The following is a 22,842-nucleotide window of genomic DNA, read 5'->3' as shown; positions in this document are numbered from 1 at the left end:
TGAACTTTGTTGTGTACACATTATGCCTAAAGCTGGTGTTTCCCTTCCAGATATTATTACATGTTTCTTAAAGATAAAGTGTATTGTACCATGGGTGATTCCTCTCACACCCACCCCATTTGTGCATCCTGACTTTTAAACCTGCTTTAATAGCTTTATCTACTTGATTATTTCAGATTTCTGTTATACGAAACAAAGTCATTCACATTGGTGAAATGAAGCTTTCTGATGCAGATAGAAGGGCATACATACAACAAATCATACAGTTGTTAGAAGATCCAGTCAGCCTGAAGTCAGTAAAGGATTGTAAAGCTGCAGTTGACAGCATCCAGAAGGTACATGTGTAGTATCTTTATATGAATATTCTGCATTGATATGTATCAGCTAAGGCCGCAATTAAAAATATCTTTGTTTCCCCTTACCCTACCCAACAATTTGAAGTTGGGTAGGTAGGTAGGCTAATAATTTTTTTTTCTCATGAAATTCATGACACTATAAACTGACACATAGGAAACAGAAAAATGATAAATTCAACTTTAATAATAATACTGAAATACAGTAACTCATGAACTGAAATACAGTAACTTGTGAACAAGTTTAAAATGTTTTATAGACTAGATTAGTTTTTGATAAGGGCTATTCCAATAAAAATACTCCCTGCAGGCATTGGCCAGGGTACCAATTTAACAGATTTACTCAAATTTTGAAACATATATTAAATGAGAGTAATTTCAATGAAATATAAAGATACACATGTAAAGGTGCAAGAAGTGTTTTTTTCCGAGTTTTTGAGGAGTGTTGGGTTAAGGTAGATATTTGCTGGAATAACCCTTAGTATTTTTTCTGACTAGGTCAAATGTATAAAAATGTTTTAAAATAATTAATAAAAGTATTTTAAAAGTCTTGAGTATTCTTTCTGACTAGTATCATTGGGTTCAATATATAATGAGACTTAACATATTTGCAAGACCTGTCAAAATGCACAAATATAAAGTTAGACATTGAATAGTGTCTCAAATATGCAGAAACATGTCAATAAAGTAATGTCAGAACACTAAATACATGTAGAAATCTAACTAACAAAAAAGAAACAAACAATGCAAAACATCATTTTAAATGTCACTAAGAGCTGCTGGTTAGTTTTTAACTGGGTTTCGTTTTGGAATGTCCTTTCCAAATGCTAAACATTGCTGGCACACTGGTAGAACAGTACGGAATCTTCCAGTCATTTCCTGGGATTTTTCTGCTCCTATGGCTCCACAATGAGCACAAATATCTGGTCTGCCAATGTTGCTGGCATAGTATGGGAATTCAATGTGTACAGCACAAGACAATTGTAGTCTTACAAACACTTTTCCCTGTAGGATGTCTCCTAAAATATATTAAATAGAACACCAATTATCCAAAATTGAACTTTGATGTCCGAAGGTGACTAGACATGATACACAACAAATAGCATATAGAACCTGAAACTAAATCTGTAAATAATTATCTTTATAAACACAGAGAAACTAGTATAAAAAGATAAATGAGCAACTTGGACTTCACTAAAAATTGGGAGCATGGACCAGGAAACAGGAATACTTGTAAAATAATATTCACATTAAAATTTTAGTGCAATGGCTAGTACTAAGAGAAAATCACAGTTAAAAAAAGCAATATCTGACATGAAAGAGCATTAAAAACTATCTGGGCTCTCTGACAGTGTCAGACATGATTCTAAATCAAGGTAAGAGTCAAACCGCATTCAGTATGTGAAGAGTGTATAGGTATATTTTTGAATAAAGTATTAAGGACTTGGATAAAAGTATAAAATATTAAATCATTAGAACTTACCATCAGGTGTGATAACAGAACCACAAGTATAGTCGTATTTCTCCAAAGTATGTGTCAAAGCTCTCTGGTCTCTTGCTGTTAGTTTCGTCTTAGCGTATATGCATCGTGGTTTTAGATACTCACAGCAGTTAACAGTTTGTCTAACATTCTGTCCCACAAGAATACTGTTTTTACAACCCTGTAAAAAGAAACATAAATATCATCACTTGTGTTTTAAGTGTTGTGTAGTGACATGCCCTCTATTTTGTAACTTATTATGTTACAAGGGGTTCTATTAAAGTTGTAGTTTCTTAAATAACTTTTTTATATACATGTGTTGTTATTATTGCACAATTTATAACTGTTAAATCAATACTTTATAAAACTTCTATATTTTAATAAGATTTATGAACATCCTTACCTGTTGTTCTTGTGCCACAGCAGCTACAGTTTGCTTTAAACTAGACGGCCTGTCCTTATCTGTAGTTTCTTTACCAAGCATTTCATCAAATGGCTTGTAATGCTGTCCAGTTATGTCTAATATGGGGTCTGGTAACCACGCCCATTCCCTCTCTGGAGTAGGACAGCAACCCTCATCATGACATCTTCTGATCTGAAAGGAGTAATGGCGTTCACGGCAGTGATCAGCTGTAATAAAATACCAAGAGACATGAAAATCTTTTATTTAATAGAAAGGGCTGACATGCAGGGACATTTAACACATCACTTTTGAAAATGAGCCAATAAGTTTAAACTAAGGACTAAATTATGTTTGAGTTATGTTTCATATGAAGAAAAAATGAGAAAATGCACAATGAACGGGTTCCTGGCATAATGTTTAAGAGTAGTGCCCTGGGCCATTAAATTAATATTTCAAAATAATTCCTGTCGACTTACAAAGACAATTTGTATGCAATGTTATTCTATTTTTAAAATTTGTGTATATCTGTAAATAAATCATGATTTATCTGTCAATGTTGAGTTTTTATAATGTAGAAGTCTAACAAATCGGGAGAGCTGCATGTCCACTTTCAGTTTGGAATTATAAAATGCTCTGACACTCACCCTTGAAATTACGGACAGACTGACAAGATATTGCAACTTCAACCCTGGCACTTTCTGAGTGTCGCAAGCAATAAAAATGTTCTGTAGATCTCTGTACTTACCAATAAATTTTTTCAGCTGTGTTGCATGGCTAAGTTGCTGCTGCTGATACTTTCCAACTTTGATGGCAGGGTCTATAAGGGTCACTTCAGCTTCAGCCATTTCAACATCAGCATCCTCTGCTGCTTTAAATACTTTGAAAGACTTTTCCTTAAGTTGGACTCTCTCTGTTCTTGAGGACAGGGTTTTGATCATAGGTTGAACTGACTGTAGCCATTCTGTTTTAATTTGATTGTTTTTTCCAGCTTTTGTTCTGATTTCATTCATACTTCCGCATGTTTTCAGAATTGTTTCTACATCAGATGAGGCAAGCTCTCGTGCAAGTGCAGTGTTTTGGAAGGCAATGTTGAGAAGTGACATAATCCGCTCAGCCGGATTAGTCCAAGAGTGACCTGGTGCAGTTCTGCAGGCAACTAAGAATTCTAACCGGAGTCTTCTGAATAAAACAATCAATGACAACTTTACTGCTCCATATGTGACCCGATGGTCAGGACCACCATCTGTGTACATAAATAAAGCTGGTTTGTTCTCATTTTTAGCTTTCAGAATAGTTTCAAGCTCTACTATGTGACGGAAGGGGGTGCTTGCCTGGAAGATACTATCTTTGAATGTAACCGAGACTTGTCCCCTGTAGAATGTTTCTGTTGCATCACCTGGAATATCTACATCAAGTACGACAGAAGGAGTAAGTGAGCCTTTGCTCTGCACATCATGATCAAGACAGGAAAGTACTGAATTCATCGGAACTATGGATTTCTTCCCTCTTACCCCTGTTGAGGTGAAGAGATCAGGTTCTCCAAAGTCCAGCTTAGACTTGTCGTCCATACACACAAAATTACTAATGTCTCTAAATTGTGTTGCATATGCTCTACAATATTTAAAAAGAGCTGAACAGTAGTGATCATCTTGGTGTTGTGCACGAAGTTGCCTGGTCTGTACTTTCAATCTAATAGGTACTCTACCTTTGTATAACTTGGCTACATTTTGATGTGCATTTTTTAGAACAAATGCTAGTAGACTGATGACTCACTGGGAATATTGGTTCCTTCTGGTACTTTACTTTTCACCTGCTCTATCATATCCCTAACAGACAAAAAACGTGAAATATGCTCTGTATTGTGTCTCCTCTCATCTGCAGCAACCATGTCCTGAATCTCCTTTTCAAGGGTCTGAAAAGATACATCGAAAGTGTCATTAGGTCTACCCTTATTTAAGTGACGTAAATCTACCACAAGATCAGGATCAATCCCCAAAACAGAAAGACGTACTCGGTTATCTATTTCCTTATTTTGATCTGCTGAAGCATCATTTGTAAAGGTTGTGTAGATAGACCGCAAAATGTGTGGAGGTATAATGGTTCCAGCAATATTTCCGTAAGCATTGAAGAACTCCTGTCTCATTTGTCTTGTGTGATATTCAGGCAGTTTACTGCGTAAGCTGTGCAAAACTTGGTTGTCTCTCATAAACATTTCCGAAGAAGACATCCCATCTTCAGGAATTCTCCAGATAAAAGAAATCGCCCCAATCCCTCCACCAGGGTCGTACCTTAACATATGTACTGGTATGGTCAGACAAAGTTTCTCAAAATATCTAAATCGTTGTTCTGGCCCTTTAAATGGTTCATTTAAATGCAAATCTTCATCAAAGAAGAGAGGTTGAAACATTGCCATCTGAGATACCTGACCATCCAATCGACTGTAACATGGTAGGATTTCATCTTGTCTAGGACAATGTGCAATGGAGAGATTGGAATCAATCTGACGAACTGGATTCATTTGTAATTGTCGTGATATCTGTTTTTCATTTGCTTTTTCTAAATAATCTGCATAAGACTGTAAACATCCAGTTAAGGTTTCAATGTCACCTCTTATGGTCCAATGCTGTGTAAAAGGTCTTGAGATTAGCCTGAATAAACACTGGACTTGTAACTTCAGATCTTTTGCAGTAAGCTGTGGACGTTTTTGCTTCTTTCTTTTATAATCATTAGCACCATCAAACTTTAAAAACCTGTAAAAAAGGTAAGTTACAACAAAATTACTGAACAAGGATAATCAATCTCTGACAAATGTCACGCAAAAGTAAAGTAAGCAAAATGGAGGTTACTACATGTACATAATGGAGAAATTGACAACCGCAATGGTCCTGACTTTGTACAGGCTTAAATGAAACCGTGGAAGGTTGAACCAGATTTTATGGTGCTATAAAACCACCCTCTTCCATTGCAATATTAGGGTTGGGTAGCAACACAAAAGAAATAAAAAAGTCAAGTGTTCAACCAATTTTTTAAATCTTATGACATTGAACCTTTATTTTAATCAGCTTACCAAATATTAAAAAGTCTATGTCATATTTTCCTTTAACGTGAGATAGTATTGCTTGCTCAGTTTTATCATTGAAAATCAAAAAAAAAAAAACTATGGACATTAAGACACTTACTATATTAAATTTCTCTAGAATTATGTGTTGCAGGAATGTTTGTAATAAATATACATTGAATAAAGATTAATCTTTTACTTCAATTTAATATTATCAAAGATAAACACCTCTCCGGGATGTGCTTGATTCTTGTCAGGTGGGCCGCTCTCTCTTCTATTGTGGACATGTTGCCACTTATGTACCACAAAGCATTTACTAGCACCAGGACTTGTTCAGATATACTCTGGTGGGACATGCTTCCAGGAAATTTGTCTCCACATTCTATCATATCTTTGACTATGCCGTTAAACAACTCATCTTTAGCTGAAAAAATGGAATAAAAAAAACCTTTCACTGAGATGGAATGGCCAGCTTTACTGATAGATAATATTAAATGAGATATGAGATGTGGAATAAGTGTACATGGCACACAAAAAACAGACAGCAGTCTTCAATGTGACACCAGTTACTGTTGGCTGTCTTGCAATCGTGCCCCATGGCAGATAAAATTCAAAACCTTGAATCTAATATCAACAAATGGATTTCATAATTAATAGACTTTAACACTGCCATATTCATTATGCACTGCAGGTATCAAAATAATGTTTTAATCATGTTTATGTATGTCTTTAATGTTTTTATTGTCTGCTTTTGTTTTGTATGTTATATATGTATAGTTTTTGCTATATTGCGTATGCTCTGTGTTTATTGTCGGTCAAAGCTTAAACATTTGTACTTGACAAACAGACTTTAAATATATTATTAGGAAGGCAGTAAAAATTCTAGAAAGATTGCAGTTGTCAGAGGGTGCATGAATTCATTTCTAATAACTGTCAGACAGATGTTTGAAAATAACATTATTTCATATAAAAAAAATTGTTTATACCAGTGAAACGCTCAGCATTTGTGTCCTTAAGTTGTGGTAGCTTTGTTGCCACGGAAGTAGACATTAAAACAGAAAAGGCAGTCCGTGCAGGTGGTGCTTGTTGATTTTCTGTACTAGTAGTAGTTGAGGAAACATCATCCAACCCAACACTTTCATCACGGGTCACCGTAAATGTAACATATTTCAGTCGCTGATTAAACTCTTTCACCACATGCAGACCTTCGTGAAGGTCTGGATGAAAAGTCATCGTTCCATCCAGTTTGTCTGATAAACTGACGTTCAGTACATCTGCTTTATGAGGGCGAAAGTCTGTATCATTGGTAATGTCGTGATATACATCATCCCATGTACACTCCGTTGAGTATTCTAGTATTCTGTTGTTACAAATTTTTTTGTTTGATTTCCCGCATTTCGCGATTACGCTTACACATATAATGAAATCTTCTTCGTATTTTCTTTTGCCGGCCATGCCGGTCATGATGCTTTTCCTATCTAATTTAAACACCTTGCAACAAATGTTTTTCGCGCGCTAGTGACATCGATTTTGTTGACTGCATGAAAATACGGATCGCACAACGAAACGAAACGAAAAAACGAACTTTTGAACAAAATGAAAAAAAAAAAAATACTATCGCAAATTTTTCAAAAATTTTTTTTCAGTCGGCGGATTTTAAGAGGGTCGGTCGGGTAAGGGGAAACAAACTTAATTTTAATTTTGGCCTGATTCTAATACAGGCACTTTGTGCTAAAATGTTATCATTTGTGTAAATTGCATAAGGCTAAAATTCATCATAATAAGCACACATTGACTATATCATAAGCAGTGTCTGCATTAAATGTGTTAATTTTTTTAGATTGATGTACCAAAGAATTAAACATGGTTCCCATTGTTCTGAAGATAAATCTCCAGGGTTTTTCCAGGAAGAATTACATTTTTTAAACTTCACATATGACCATTACTGAATGGAATTATAAAACATTTTAGATGCATTTTCTAAATCTAAAGATATTTCTCTTTCAAGATTTTCCAAAACGTCTAAGTCAGAAAAGATGATCATGTACAAAACCACAAAATGTATCACACAAAACAAGTTTGTTTATATTACTAGAAATTGACATGTAAGGTCATTACAATGTACAGAATACAAATTCTAACTTTGCTGACCTACATTATGCTGCTATGTGGAAACAACATAATGAACATAAAATGGTTTTGTTTCCTTTCAAAATTTTAATTCTAAATAATGATATAACAATGTATATGCATGTTGTACAAAGTAACATTTCCTATCACAGTATGAAAAAATAATAAACACAAAATATTAAAATCTGATCTTGTAAGGAAAAAATTTAACCCTGAATTTATCTGTGCCAGTAAAATCCCAAACAAGATTTTTCAATCAACTTGAACTCCTTAAGACGATTTGGTCAAAAATTCAGCATTTCAAAAACATTTACAAAAGGGCTGATTTAAATTTTGACAGAAGACCATCAGATTTATAATTACTGTATTAAAAAGGACAGTATTTTCTGTAAAATCAACTTGTCTTGTAATTCAATAAACCACCCAAACTTGTATTGATACCGGGGCTCATTATCGTCTTTTAAGTTAATACAAGGAACGATAATTTCCCCATTACTCCGGTGTTCCATTTAAGATCCGAAACCAATGCTTCAAGCCACAAGCCACATGTCATTGTAATAGTTTTGCACCAAATTTCAGCTAAGATTCAAAATTTTGGACAATAAATTTGGCATAAAACGAATAGCAGTCTGTTTTCTAATCCAGATTTCCTCCACTTTCCACCCCATGGACATTTAGGTTGGGATGCGGGATCAGAAATTGCATTGGTAGCGGCATATGGTAATCGCTTACTAGTGGGCCTAGCAAATTTAAACTATGTTATATCGACTCGTACCTGCATGAAATTGATTTGAAAATGATTTATTTTCTGAGAAATGGCAAGTATTATAATCGTTATGACTTTAATCTGCTGACAGTCTAGACGAAACTACAGCAAATATGAAACCTGACCTGGTACTCGCCATTTGCATTACTTTAGTCGCATGACTTCACAAATCTCAATAATCCTGTGATATCAACAGCAAACTCCTTTTTTAATGTTGTTGTACAAAATTCAATTATATTAAATGAAAGTCAGATACCTTTTGTAAAATCCAGAAAGAACATAATTCTCAACATATTTATTTGGAGAACAATGACAAGAAACCTGTCACTGCAATCTGGCCAGTCAGATTCATCAAGCAGGGAGCACAAATTAACATGGTGATACAACGAAACCCTGGCAGTTGTTCTAGGAATAAATATAGATAATTTTGTATTCTTTTGACTTGTATTTTTATTACAAACAGCATATGACTTTCATTTAATATTTTTTGTTTACAACATTTGAAGTAGGATATTACTGATATCATGGGACTGCAGTATCTATGAGGTCATAAACATGTGGGTTGTGAGATTTGTGTACTTGTGCAGCTACCAATGCAAATTGTGAGTACCAGGTCAAATTTCATCAACATCCTAATTTTATTTTGTTTTTCAGCAGATTAAAGACAATGATTTTAATACTCGAGATTTATGAGAAAATAAATAATTTTCATATTGATTTCATGTGGGTTTGACTAGATTTAACAACATTTAAGTTTGCTAGGCCATCTGGAAAGCGGCTATGCTTTGCCGCCACCTTGTTTGTCGTGTGTAATGCTAGACTGGTTTTCATATCTTCTATGTTAGAAAAGATATGGATATCAAGCTGTCTATGGGGAAAAATACGTCTACTAGATGAATCTAATCCACTGAGCATTTGGATTGTCTCAACAAATGTGTTTATGGCAAGCACCCAAATGATATACCGGTATATTGTATCCTCTGAACATTCTGGTCAGAACTCGTCAAATTTAACTCATGATAATTGTTTCAGGCATCAAGTGGTGGCGGAAAATTCCTGGGTTTTTCCCGACTTACATCAATATTTGTAAAATTCAAGGACTTTTCATGGTTTCCCAGTAGTGTGGGAACCCTGAGTTAAAGGGTAACAAGAATAAAGACATACATGGTGGACAACTAGAAGAAAATCATGATATTCTAGGCATATTTTACCATCTGCTTCCAACCCTTAAGGCAGGCTTGTGTCATGACAAAGGGTCTTACAAATGGACCAGTTTTTTGTGAGTTTAATTGAAATTAGGGGGGTGAACTTATTAGGATAAAGTATTTGCAAGTATTACAGTGCATTCATTAGCTGATGTTACAACAGAATGACTTTTAATCAGCTCAATTAGTTTTTGATGCACACTGCTATTAATTGTTTGTATTTATAAAATATCTGGGGGAAACTTGGTAGAACATGTCTCAAAACTGTTTGCCTAATACAATTATGATCTGACCAAAATAAAATACATTAAAAAGCATGTGTGTCTGATTTCATGAAATAAAAAGAACAATGGTGTCTGAATGGGTCACAAAGAATAACAGTATGCAAGTTATTTTTATTTAAGAAAATTAGATTATTTTTCTAATCTGTATTACGTATACATCATTATTTCCTCCTGAAGATTACATGTATATGAAAGAAACAATGAATCAACGAACAAATTCATCACAAATTATAACAATGCATGATAAATGAGGAAGTAATTTGCCTTATATTTATTATAAACTCTTCTGATTACAGTGAAAATAAGTGTTCTTTTCTGCACAGTTGAACTAAAATATTAAATTAATCTAAATGTAAAAATTAACAAGTGGTTATACAAGAGTAATATCACGTGCTCCTACAGCATACCTGCCTATTAAACTGACTTAAATGTGAAAGTGAACAGTTGTATATACAAGGGTAACATTATATGTCCCACTAGTGTGAATACAAATTCAGCTAAATATAAAAATGAACAAATGGATGTACAAGGTGACATCATATGCCCCTCCAGCGTGCCTATAAATTGACCAATGGCTATACAAGGGTAACATCATATGCCCCTCCAGCGTGCCTATAAATTGACCAATGGCTATACAAGGGTAACATTATATGCCCCTCTAGCGTGCCTATAAACTGACCAGTGGCTAAACAAGGTAACATTATATGCCCCTCCAGCTTGCCTATAAACTGACCAATGATTATACAAGGGTAACATTATATGCCCCTCTAGCGTGCCTGTAAACTGACCAGTGGCTAAACAAGGTAACATTATATGCCCCTCCAGCGTGCCTATAAACTGACCAATGGCTATACAAGGGTAACATTATATGCCCTCTAGCGTGCCTATAAACTGACCAGTGGCTAAACAAGGTAACATTATATGCCCCTCCAGCTTGCCTATAAACTGACCAATGGCTATACAAGGGTAACATTATATGCCCCTCCAGCTTACCTATAAACTGACCAGTGGCTAAACAAGGTAACATTATATGCCCCTCCAGCATGCCTATAAACTGACCAATGGCTATACAAGGGTAACATTATATGCCCTACCAATGTTGTGTAGCAGCAACAAAATATTGCTAAAAAAAAAACCTATATAAAAGTTCTTACTGAATAACTATTTCACACAATGTATTTTTATGACTGAATAACCATTTAACACTGTATTTTTATGACTGAATAACTATTTCACAGTGTATTTTTATGCTTCCTGCTATGTAAAGATATAAATAAATTATTCTTCGTCCACCAATAATAATAAAAAGTACATTTAATTCCACTGCATTTCTGAGACTTTTGGAAATTAACAGGGATGACATGAACTTTTACATATCAAACTATCAAAAACACATTTTTCTTTTATCCCCATTGATTTGTTTTAAATTAATTTCAGTGAAATGAAGTTCATATTTGTGATCTATTTACCTGTTGGATTTTACAATTGCATGGATACTGGAATGTTTGTCCAATATTTATTCTGCATCAAAGTACAGTGTTTTCCATTTCAGCATAGTTTTTTTCAATTTGCAGCTGGCGATGTGCATTCTCATCCTAAATAGGACAATAAGTATAAAAAGCATCATGTTTTCTATTCAGTGAATTTTAGCATTTCAATGTTAACATTGTACAACCATATAATCTCATTTAATAAGTCATTATAAATGTATAAAAACACTTGTATCAAATGGAAGTTATTTCATTTTTATGAATGGAAATATAACAATGTAACTTTTCGTGGTTATTTCCTAAGATGAAGAAGGCTTGATCATTAATAAGTCAATGTAACTCCCACTAAACTGAAACATCAACTAACTCCCATTAAACTGAAACATCAACGTAACTCCCACTGAATTGAAACATCAACGTAACTCCCACTAAACTGAAACGTCATATTAAGCTGTGCACTTTTTGACTATGAAAACAGCAGGTCATCTTTGTGTTATAGTCCTAAGACTTATCACTGTTAGACTTATGAATTACATGCAGAACACGAGTCATCAGGCAATTGCAGTAAACAGGACTAAGTTACCCATCTTTTACAGTATTATGAGAGATTAATAATTAGCACAAGGTCACTTGATTTACAATTAATACCAGATCGTATGATGTTAGATCGCATATACTTATTAAAAAAGAATGACATTTAAAAGAAACTTACCAATTCCTGAATACTACAAAACCTTGATCTACAGCAAAACCCCACTGAATCTTATAAAACACTTTATGTATGGCAAACCCCAACGAATCTTATAAAATACTTCATGTGTAGTAAACCTCCACTGAATCCTATAAAATACTTCATGTAGGCAAAACCCTACTGAATCCCAATAAGCTAAACATTGGATTGATAGAAACATGTTGGATTGGCATTGAAAATCCCAAATTGGTTTCAAAGACAACCTATTTTCTGACCAGCAGATATTGCAAAGTAACATTCATTTGTTCCAGGTGGTGTATGAGTTACATTATTTGTTTTACATGCATAAGAAACAGATTTAATTGTTGAGGTACTTACTGTAGAAAAATTAAAGTTATCATGGGAAGTTTGAATACAAGTATCTTTTATTACATTCACACCTTATCACTAGATTCAAGCAGACTGTTATTTAATGTCTAAATCAAACAATTGTCATTATAAAAATTCAGTACTTTGTCCTGTATATTCCTTAGAATTAAACTAGGAATGTTCCAGATGTTGCCTGCATAACATTCATCTGTTTCAGATTTTGTCTGGGTAAAATCGATTTGTTCCAAATGTTGCTTGAGTAACACTCACTTGTTCCCTGAGCAACATTCATTTGTTCCATATGTTGTCTGAGTAACATTCATTTGTTGCCTGAGTAATATTTATTTGTTGTCTGAGTAACAGTCATTTGTTCCACATGTTCTCTGAGTAACATTGATTTGTTGCGCAAGTAACATTCATCTGTTCCATATGTTGCCAGAGTAACATTAATTTGTTCCAGATGTTGCCAGAGTAATACTCACCTGTTCCAGATGTTGCCTGAAAAACATTCATTTGTTGCGCAAGTAAAATTTGTTCCAGATGTTGTCTGAGCAACATTCATTTGTTCCAGGTGTAGCATGAGTAACATTCATTTGTTCCAGATCGTAGAAAAATCCATCCAGCTGACTGCTTGGTAAGTTGTACATTCAGACTATAACTAGAAAAATCCATCCAGCTGACTGCTTGGTAAGTTGTACATTCAGACTATAACTAGAAAAATCCATCCAGCTGACTGATTGGTAAGTTGCACATTCAGACTATAACTAGAAAAATCCATTCAGCTGACTGCTTGGTAATGCACATTCAGACTATAGCTAGAAAATTCTATCCAGCTGACTGCTTGGTAAGTTGCACATTCAGATGATAGCTAGAAAAATCCATCCAGCTGACTGCTTGGTAATGTACATTCAGACTATAACTAGAAAAATCCATCCAGCTGACTGATTGGTAAGTTGCACATTCAGACTATAACTAGAAAAATCCATCCAGCTGACTGCTTGGTAATGTACATTCAGACTATAACTAGAAAAATCCATTCAGCTGACTGATTGGTAAGTTGCACATTCAGACTATAACTAGAAAAATCCATCCAGCTGACTGCTTGGTAATGTACATTCAGACTATAACTAGAAAAATCCATCCAGCTGACTGGTAAGTTGCACATTCAGACTATAACTAGAAAAATCCATCCAGCTGACTGATTGGTAAGTTGCACATTCAGACTATAACTAGAAAAATCCATCCAGCTGACTGCTTGGTAATGTAGATTCAGACTATAACTAGAAAAATCCATCCAGCTGACTGCTTGGTAAGTTGCACATTCAGACTATAACTAGAAAAATCCATCCAGCTGACTGCTTGGTAATGCACATTCTGACTATAGCTAGAAAAATCCATCCAGCTGACTGCTTGGTAAGTTGCACATTCAGACTACAACTAGAAAAATCCATCCAGCTGACTGCTTGGTAATGCACATTCAGACTATAACTAGAAAAATCCATCCAGCTGACTGCTTGGTAAGTTGCATACTCAGACTATAACTAGAAAAATCCATCCAGCTGACTGCTTGGTAATGCATATTCAGACTATAACTAGACAAATCCATCCAGCTGACTGCTTGGTAATGCACATTCAGACTATAACTAGATTCAAGGAGGCTATTATTCAATATTTAAAATGGAAAAATCGTCATAAAAATAAAATTTCAGTACTTTGTCATGTTTCTTCTCCAAAATTGAACTTGGAATGATTTGGGTTACATTCAAAATGTCTTGTAGGAATTTCCTGAATTCTTTGAGCTGTGTGGGTGATGCGTTGATTCTGATTTCCTTTATCTGGTTCTCGGCCGCACTTTTGCATTTAATAACCATCTCTAGGTCATTCTACAACAGACAAGTTTAGAATTTAAAATAAGGCTCAAACATGCATGCTATGTTCAAAAGAAGAGAAAATTAGTGAGGTCCCCCTGCTGGAACATGTTGCTATATGGTCAACATAAGTATCTTATGTCTAGACAAGTTGAAGCTGCCTCGTTTGGTGCTCAGCATTAAGAGGCTAGTGTCACCCATACCAAAACTGCCTACCCTTCTGCACATGAGATTCTCACGGGAGATCTAACTCAGGTTAGTCTCATGTGCAATTTAACATGCAAATTAGGTAGAACTCACGTGAGCAAATAGATTCTAATAAGAAAATCACATGTGCAGGAATTGTTAACAAGAGCAATATCTTGCTCACGTGAGCCACACCTCGCTCACATGAGCCACACCTCGCTCACATGAGCCACACCTCGCTCACGTGAGCAAGATCTGCTCACGTTAGCCACACCTTGCTCATGTGAGCAAGATTTTGCTCACGTGAGCAGCATATTGCTCACATGAGCAAAAACAACAAAAAACAACTATAGTATTTAGTTTTTATTGAATACAAGAATTAAACAGAGTAAGATCAATATTCAGATCTAGTAATCATAAGCATATAATTCGAGTTCAATTAGTGATCTTTTAATAAGGTAAGACAACTAGAGTATGTATGTATGTATGTATGTATGAATGAATGAATGTACCTGTTATATTAATACATCACATTTATTCTAAACACTTTAAGGTCATAATGAAAGATACTGCTGGAAATTTGCTTCACATGAAGACCATTCTTCACTGTTCCAGAAAATTCGAAGCAAACAAAACGTGTAATTGACATTCCTGCTTCTGAACTTCATTATTTGCCAGTCTGCAACAATATTTTCACTTGGAGATTGTTCTCTTTGAATCAATGCACTTCCTGTTGACCACTGAATTTAAGTTAGCAGGCTCAGTTTTGAACTGTTGAAAAATGAAACCTGAAATGGAAATGAAAATGTTGGTAGAAGTTTTTTTTCTTCTTATCACAGCATTTGAGACATTATGTAAGGTTGATTTTTAAAGATTCGTTTTACAAGGTAAAGGCAAAATACATAACTGTAGTTTGGATTAGATGGCACTTTATCACACTGTGAAAATAGAAGCCAACTGTTTTCCCAAGGACACACTTACGCAGCCAACCCAGTCTGAAAATTCATCCTTTGGACTACGAGTCAAATAGCTCTACCAATAGAATTACCATAGTTAAGTAGCAAACATATAAACTGCACTGTTGATGAGATATCTGCAAGCCATGTTGCATATTCCAAATTTGACTACTTCTGGATAAAGATGCCAATGTGTACCCGGGTATTCTCCCATAGATAATAATCTGGGTAATAAAACGAACAATTGGGTACCCGTTAAAAAAAAAGTGTTCACAGGGGCTCATATGGTTGCTTACAATTTACTTGTCATATGTGGTCTGTATAATAATACAATCCTTTCTCAAGTGACCTATTTAAGAATCAACGCTGATATTTCAAGCCTGACCATCCTAACTTCATGCCTGTCCATGGTTCATGTGCCAATTTTCTCATGACTTCAAACACTCTTGTTTTCAGATCCTGGTGACATTATCTGGGTCAAATAAAATTAAGCACAATATGAATGTCTGGTTTAACTTGGCTACTGTAACATGCACTTCTTATACCACCATGTTAGGACAAAAAATGAATGAAATGGACAACTATACAGACTGAAATATAAAGATAAAAAAAGTTTGCTACTTAATAACAGTTTTGAAAAAATCAAATAAAAATTAATGCATTTGTAACTTCTGCATGAATTTTACATCAAACAGTTCCAAGAAAACAGACAGGTTCTTGAATGTGAAACCATTTGCCCTAGATTCATTCTATTATGATACTACACACATAGTAGTCCAGCTTAAATAGAAAATAAATGGCACCAGATATCATTTTTAAAAAAAGAAGAAAAAACAACAACAAAAATGACCCGGGATGTATCAATGCAACTGATGGATGTTATGTAACTGAAAAATGTTAGAGAAAAGAGATTTTGTTAAACTTAAAAACATGTTGCACTGGACCGTCGTTATGGAATGAATCATGGCAGGTTGAGGATAATACAACAATCAACATTTATGGACTTTATGACAATTCGCAAAAGTTACTGTAGACATGTACACTAGTCGAAATGACTGTTATGCACAAATAATTTATCAATTTCTTTTGTGTCTGTTCTCATCCATACTACTAATCCACACGAGTTCAGCTGATTTGTGACAAAAATTATAACTGCATATACATTTTTCATACAGTTTTCTGTAATAATGGCATGTAATTTATACTCATTGTGCTCAGATTATGATTTTTGCCACTTATATTAGTAATAATTATGCTTACAGCTCTTTTTGGGGTTGGAACATGTGAACCTACAACAAAGCAGTTCAGCTTCACATTTAATACAATTTCCTTTTGATTGTATACTCTGGTAACCAATCGTTAGGAATGATGGGTACACATTAGAAATTTCCAAAAAAACTGACATCTCTACTTCTTGAACAATCCTCTGAAAGATTTCTCCAAAACTTTCAGGATACATTTTTCCAAAATATGTACATTTGCAATATATAAAGAAATTCAAAATCTGGTTTCCAATTTTTATATTTAAAAAAAAAATGTATTGGGGGTCCAATTGTAGAGTCTGAAATGCATATGTTATCATGTCAAAAGATTTGAAGCGTATTATACATACCCTTTACTGGAGTTGGAATTTCCTCTAGCATGGCAATGCAGTTTTGTCTGACTTCTTCCTGCTGCTGTCAATGTTTTGCACTTCTTTCAAATGATTGCTAACTTTGTTGTGTTCATTGAATTTTGTGACCTTCATGAAATTTAATCTGTAAAAAGATAAAAATTAGTATAATTGATCTTTTTTTTAATCTATGCAGAACAGAAAAAATGCATTGAAATGAGAAAACGATTTGGTTGGCAAAAGAATCCTAGTCTATAAGTGTATATAAGCATTAAGAAAAGCTGTAATCCTTATCCAATTAAATCTCTTTTAAATTTAACAATCAAAATATTTGATAGACAGGGCAAATGTCTTTTAGGAATAAAATCATGAATTAAGCTACTGCATTTGGTTCTCAATCGTGTATGCTTATCTTGATCCACCCAATCAGCAATAAAATAATAAGAAGAACATTTATGTTTGTACATATTGTTTCAATCGGTAACGCAAGTGCTCATCACTGAGGCGCCCGCATTATTATTGGGGGTGGGGGTAAGAGCCAGACATGGTTGCACAGTTGAATTGTGGAAGGCTTAAATATTCGATGATAGTGTGGTGTAGATATCATTTTTAGAAACAGGAGGTTGAATTATTATCTTTAAGTAAAATCTGAAACAAACCCTTGGCTCAATTTTAAACGACCATGCGAATTTATGCTTATGCTTATAATGTCGATGATTCAGGCTATCCACTTTGATCATTCTATATGCGAAAATTGTAAAAAGAAATGAGAAAAAGTAACTTACCTCTTTCTCGGCAAAGAACCAGTCTTTCATAATCCTTGAATTTTCCCTAACAGCACGTCGACGTCTTCTGTTTCGTACTGGACATTAACATCAGTACCGACGTGGACATCTTTAGGTGTTGGTGTTGGTTTCTATATTTTAATAATGTCCACACTCTTGCTGTCAGAATGTTTTAAGAGCAAACATGTTACAGGAGAATATTAAATAACTTTCTTCATAAACAGCGTGGCCCTTTCTAAGAGAACATGGCCCGCGCGTAAATTTCTGTCTGTTCGGTTTAAAAGTGCTATTCTACATGTACACTGTAGGTCAACATCCAGCATCTGTTGAGTTTATCTGAGGCGCTATAAAGGGTAAATTATTAGTAAACACGTTGTACGCATAGGGGCTTGTATCATTGATTACAATATAAAAGTCAGTCATACATTTAGTATAAAAATAATACTTTTATTATTTTATACTACTGTATGACTGACATTTAAATTGTAAGCAACGATGCGAGCCCTTCTGGTTTTACACTCCTTTGTACACATGTACGCGGGTATTTCTTAATGTTATATTTTATATATCAAATAAATGCTATTTTATTATCTGATATTTCATAAAAACTGAGCTATACGTGAATTCATATAATTAATAAGTTAATTAATATAGACCAAGTTAATTTTGATGTTTTTAAAGTAGCTTGTGCCGAGCCATGCCCCATAGGACACTCTAATGGTTCTAACAAGCCGATTCTTCCACCGTGTACTCTTATAACCTGGGTCACAGAAAAGTTAACGGAAACGTCAGTGATTTGTTTTGTGATTATTTCAATAGGAAATTTCTTTTATAAAATTTGAAATGACACGATCAGAACATTTAAAAGGTTGCAAATAAGCAAAATTTTCCATTGCCAAGAATATACACATGTAAAACAGTGCGAAACAGCTACACAAACAAACACGACTGGATTAGGCAGTTTCTTACGGATTTATTAAATTTTATGTACAGTACATGTTCTTTTTAATAATGGTAATGTACATATGCATAGGAAACGGGGTTGGGGTGAAACCTCGATAATAATTTGTCTAATACGTAACCTGTTCGACTGTTCAGTTGGCGTTTGAATTTTGGCGGACACTAGACAAAATGTTTAATGTTACCCCGCGTATTTATTTGATGCCAGACATTCAACGTCGGTGGACAATGTTTTATTAAACACATTAATATTATTAATCCTTTATGGTTTCTGCGTGGATTAAACATAGGCCGTTTAATAGAATATGGGGAGGGGGGCGTCAAGCGTATGTACACGGGGGGGGGGGGGGGGGGAGGGGGTTTGCGTAAAAAAGTATGCATGCAGGGGGGGGGGGGGGGGCAAGCTTTGCCACATTTTTGCGTACGTACTAAATGGATGACCCCTAAACCGAATTACACAATTCAGTAAGTATAATATTGTATTGACTATTTGTGCGAATGTTAGGCATGGAAGAAAACGACGTAGTTTATGTAATTCTCCAATTTTTCTGGAAAATGACTTGAGAGTTTATTAGGCCAAAAGGACTGTGCATCAGTGTTTTTTTTTTTTCCAGATATGTGGCTATGTATTTGTTTTACAATTTTATAGTGGGGTTTTAGAAGTTTGTGAATAAAGGAGTTGCATCATATGTTTATGGAACATAGGATTCATTTTAGGGCAAAAGTTTTATTTCCATTTTATATTTGTAAACTGTGTATTTTGGGGAGAGAAACATTTCACCTTTTTACGGATTACTTTATTAAACATTAACCACGATCAGTATGCAAGTTATTAACTCTATTCTTTGACAGCTGTTAAAGTTTAATGGGTAGTCTGGTTATACGAGACCTTAATTCTGAATTGTTTCGTTTTATGAACAGTGAAATGAACCTTAATATGTTCAAATACAAGGAGCCTGTTGGGTCAAAATAAGATTAAAACTCACTGTGAGAAAATAAGTTGAAAATGTTTTAAAATTTAAAAAATACAACAAAGCAACATGAACAAGTGCAAAATAGAAATGATGTCTATTTGACAATAATGGAGATGCTTGACATTCAACATTTACACAAAATATTTAAGTCCAAATTGCTCATGTGATAACTCACATGAGAAAATCCAACTTTGAATAAATTTGAAATAAGTGTTTAATCAGAATCAAAGTCCAAGTTTCTCACGTGATAACTCACGTGAGAAATTAGAACTCTGCCTTATTTTCAAACATGGTTGTATGTAATGGAGAAAGAAAATTTTCTAAGTTCTACTTTCTCATGTGAAAATTTAGATTCTCACGTGAGCAAAATCTGCTCACGTGAGAATCAGGTTAGTTTTTCCTTGGCTCACAAGATCTAACAAACTGCACACATGAGCCTGCAAAATCTACCCAATTTGCATACATTTCTAACAAGGTTCTCATGTGCAGCTTATGAGCAGCTCATGTGAACTGGTGAGATTTTTCTGTACGGGATTAGGACTGGTCGTCAGGTGTCAGGATAATGTGACTGGGTGGGACATCACGCTACATGTCTGCAGCATGATGCCTCAGTGCTAGACATACTATAAACTGCCACAATGCAGACATTGTAGCGATATGACTGATAAATTATTAAAGCTAAGTTAAAATTCCAAATCACACACACACACACACACACTAAACCAGCTGAAATTTTACAACATATGCATACATTTCTGTTTTGTATGTATTGCTGTGAATAATAATTAATTTTATAACTATAACACCAAAACAATATATTTCTTTTCTTTTCTGGCAAAGTCAAGTGCATAAAATCAGCCACCATTAATACTGGCCGCCATGTATAGCCTATCGTGTGCTGAAAAATGGCATTAAACCCCACAACAACAACAACAACAAAAAGCATAAAATCAGTCTTCCTCTTCAACTTCTTGAAACTGATACTAATACCATGCTTAGTCATGAAGACAACTAATTTAATTTCTTTCTTTAATATAAACATCTGGCTAATTGAGACCAATTACAGTTTAAGACTATTTCCATAACCAATTACTTCACAAGATTAAAAAATCTCTGCCATAAAGGATCATTGGTATTAATCTGAAGGGCCTGTAATTTAGGACACGTTCTGTTAAATTCTGTTAAGCATTTACTTTGAAAGCATTTACTTTGAAAACATTAATGTTTTTTTTAATTTTATTTTAGTCACAGCAGGTATATTTGATGGCAGATGGCCATCATCTGTAAAATTTCAAGCCCTTCTGTGACAAAGATTTCTGTGCAATTTGGTCTAATTCTGTTAAGTGGTTTTTAAACTATCATTAATCATTTTGAACGATTTTCTATTTTTATAATGGCAGCCTTATTTTATTGTGAATTGATATAATTTAATACTAGAATGCTTTCTGCAGATTTGGTTAACTGAGCATCTTCTGACAAAAAGTTGTATATAAAGTTTATTTTTTTTGTAACAGTGATCCTAATTGACTGAAAAGTAACTTTATTTGTAACAGTTTGAAAGGTCCGTATACCAGAATGTTTTCTGTCAAGTTGGGTCACATTCTATTTAGTGGTTCAATATTGTTTCCAATTTTAGCATCAGCTACAAAATGACGTGGCAGATTGGCATCAATTGTACAAATTGTAAAGGTGTAATTAAGACATGATGCTCTGCCAGTACACTACACAATCTGGCAAAGGGCAATACATGCTGGAAACTTGGGACCTGAGTCCACTTAAGAACGAAGAGCTAAATAAATAAGCTAAATAAATTATGTAGTTGACAGTACATGCACAGACAATTATTACTTGTCCCTGACCTCCTTTAAATATTATTCATCTGCAGTTCACACTACATTTGTGAGGGAGTGTGACTAGTATAACACATGCCTGAGTCTACTACTCAGGACTTATCCTTTGGATGTGATTATATATAGCTTCTAAGAATTGCTGTTGGAGTGAAGATCTTCCATCTCAAGTCTGATATACCACCATGTCGGCCAATTCTGCGCATTGGGTAATTCTGCGTAATGATACATCACTTCTATAAACATTGAATTGCGTGTTGTTTTTGGTCAAATATCCAGTTTGTATCAAGAAAGAATGACCATCCTTTTATTAAGGAAATGATATTAATAAAGTGAAAAAAAATATTCCACATATCTACCCTAATTACATATGAAAATGTGATTTCTAAATGTCAACATGAAGACCCACTCTATGACCTTCAACCTGCAACCCAGAAAATCCTGGTTACTATGCATCTTTTATCATACAGATAAATATATTATTTAAAAGACGGAAATATATACCCTAAAAAAATTTTGCATCTTAATCCAAGTTTCCAAAAAGTTGTCCCACACATTCATAATCATCTTATGCCCAACATGTCAACTTCCCACTAGAATGAGATTCTCATGAAATTCCCCAGCGTTTAGTCTGTTTCTAAATTCTTTAGTTTTTTTTTCTCTCCCCATAAACAAGACATTGTAAACACATTACAATCTTTTCATTGTTGCTTCTCTTCCAAATAATAGCTTATTTTTTTATAAAATGTTGAACTTCAGCAACTTTTTTTACAAGATCAGTCTAGTTTGCTTAATATCTCTTGCCATTTATTGACCTTGTTACGTTGAATTTGGTAAAACTAGCTATAAACCTGACCTAATTACTCGACTGAACTGCTGACAGAAACAGTCCAAAGTACTGTATTTCATTTCCATAGCCCAAAAGATAAAATTACATCTTTTCAAAGAAGTGCGCAGAATAGGCCGACATATCACAAAAATGATTATTTTGAACAGAATATTCTGGTCACAACTTGGTATGCATTTTGCTTCAATATATTGGTGACAGAAACCTTAGATGTGTAGAAATGCCCAACAGAATTGTATTGTTGCAATTGGCAACACGATTTACCCAAATACTGCCCAGAAACAAGTATGTGATAAATTTACAACTAAAGAGATTTTTAAATTCATTGCAAAGTTAAATTCTGTGTTAAAATGAAATATGCTAAATTACTAAAGCAACTAATAGAAATTCTTTGTAATGTAACGTAATGAACATCTCCAGTTACCATTTGCTCAGAAATTATTACCTATCTGCACGAAACATTATAAAGAATTATGTTAAATATTCAGTGAAGCAGTTTGTCAAAACAGTGGAATATCATCATTATTTGTAATTTTTTGATGTCATTTAAAACATCTGCACAAAGTTCCTTGTGAGTA

General features: G+C 34.3%; 2 protein-coding genes and 1 pseudogene across 5 annotated transcripts in view; 1 reads left to right on the top strand and 2 right to left on the bottom strand.

Moving 5' to 3' along the window:
• Positions 1-22,842, top strand: part of LOC149779212 (uncharacterized protein CXorf38 homolog) — a 61,124-nt gene that overhangs the window by 29,498 nt on the left and 8,784 nt on the right. For both annotated transcript variants that reach the window (XM_089939783.1, XM_089939782.1), the window contains exon 3: positions 177-335. In XM_089939783.1, coding sequence (XP_089795909.1) covers positions 177-335 — 159 coding nt within the window. The remainder of the gene's footprint in view (positions 1-176; positions 336-22,842) is intronic.
• On the bottom strand, positions 803-7,018 carry LOC149779214 (uncharacterized; annotated as a pseudogene). The gene is made up of 6 exons (XR_016415588.1): positions 6,281-7,018; positions 5,523-5,718; positions 2,982-4,986; positions 2,237-2,463; positions 1,837-2,014; positions 803-1,372 (listed from the first exon to the last, which is right to left on the bottom strand). The product of XR_016415588.1 is annotated as an uncharacterized LOC149779214 (transcript).
• LOC149779211 (uncharacterized) overlaps positions 7,492-22,842 on the bottom strand; it is a 152,017-nt gene continuing 136,666 nt past the window's right edge. Inside the window, exons 22-23 of one of the 2 annotated variants that reach the window (XR_016415587.1) lie at positions 10,673-14,112; positions 7,492-10,617 (exon numbers count right to left, since the gene is read on the bottom strand). Coding sequence is in view for 1 of the 2 variants with exons in the window: in XM_089939781.1 (XP_089795907.1) it covers positions 13,891-14,112 (222 nt within the window). In the remaining variant the exon portion in view is untranslated. Of the gene's footprint in view, positions 14,113-22,842 lie in introns of both variants that reach the window. The other variant, XM_089939781.1, reaches the window with a different exon arrangement.

Source organism: Sinohyriopsis cumingii, chromosome 17, assembly GCF_028554795.1.
Source record: "Sinohyriopsis cumingii isolate HCF-2022 chromosome 17, ASM2855479v2, whole genome shotgun sequence".
Lineage (NCBI taxonomy): Eukaryota > Metazoa > Mollusca > Bivalvia > Unionida > Unionidae > Sinohyriopsis > Sinohyriopsis cumingii.
This window is presented reverse-complemented; position numbering and strand designations above follow the sequence as displayed.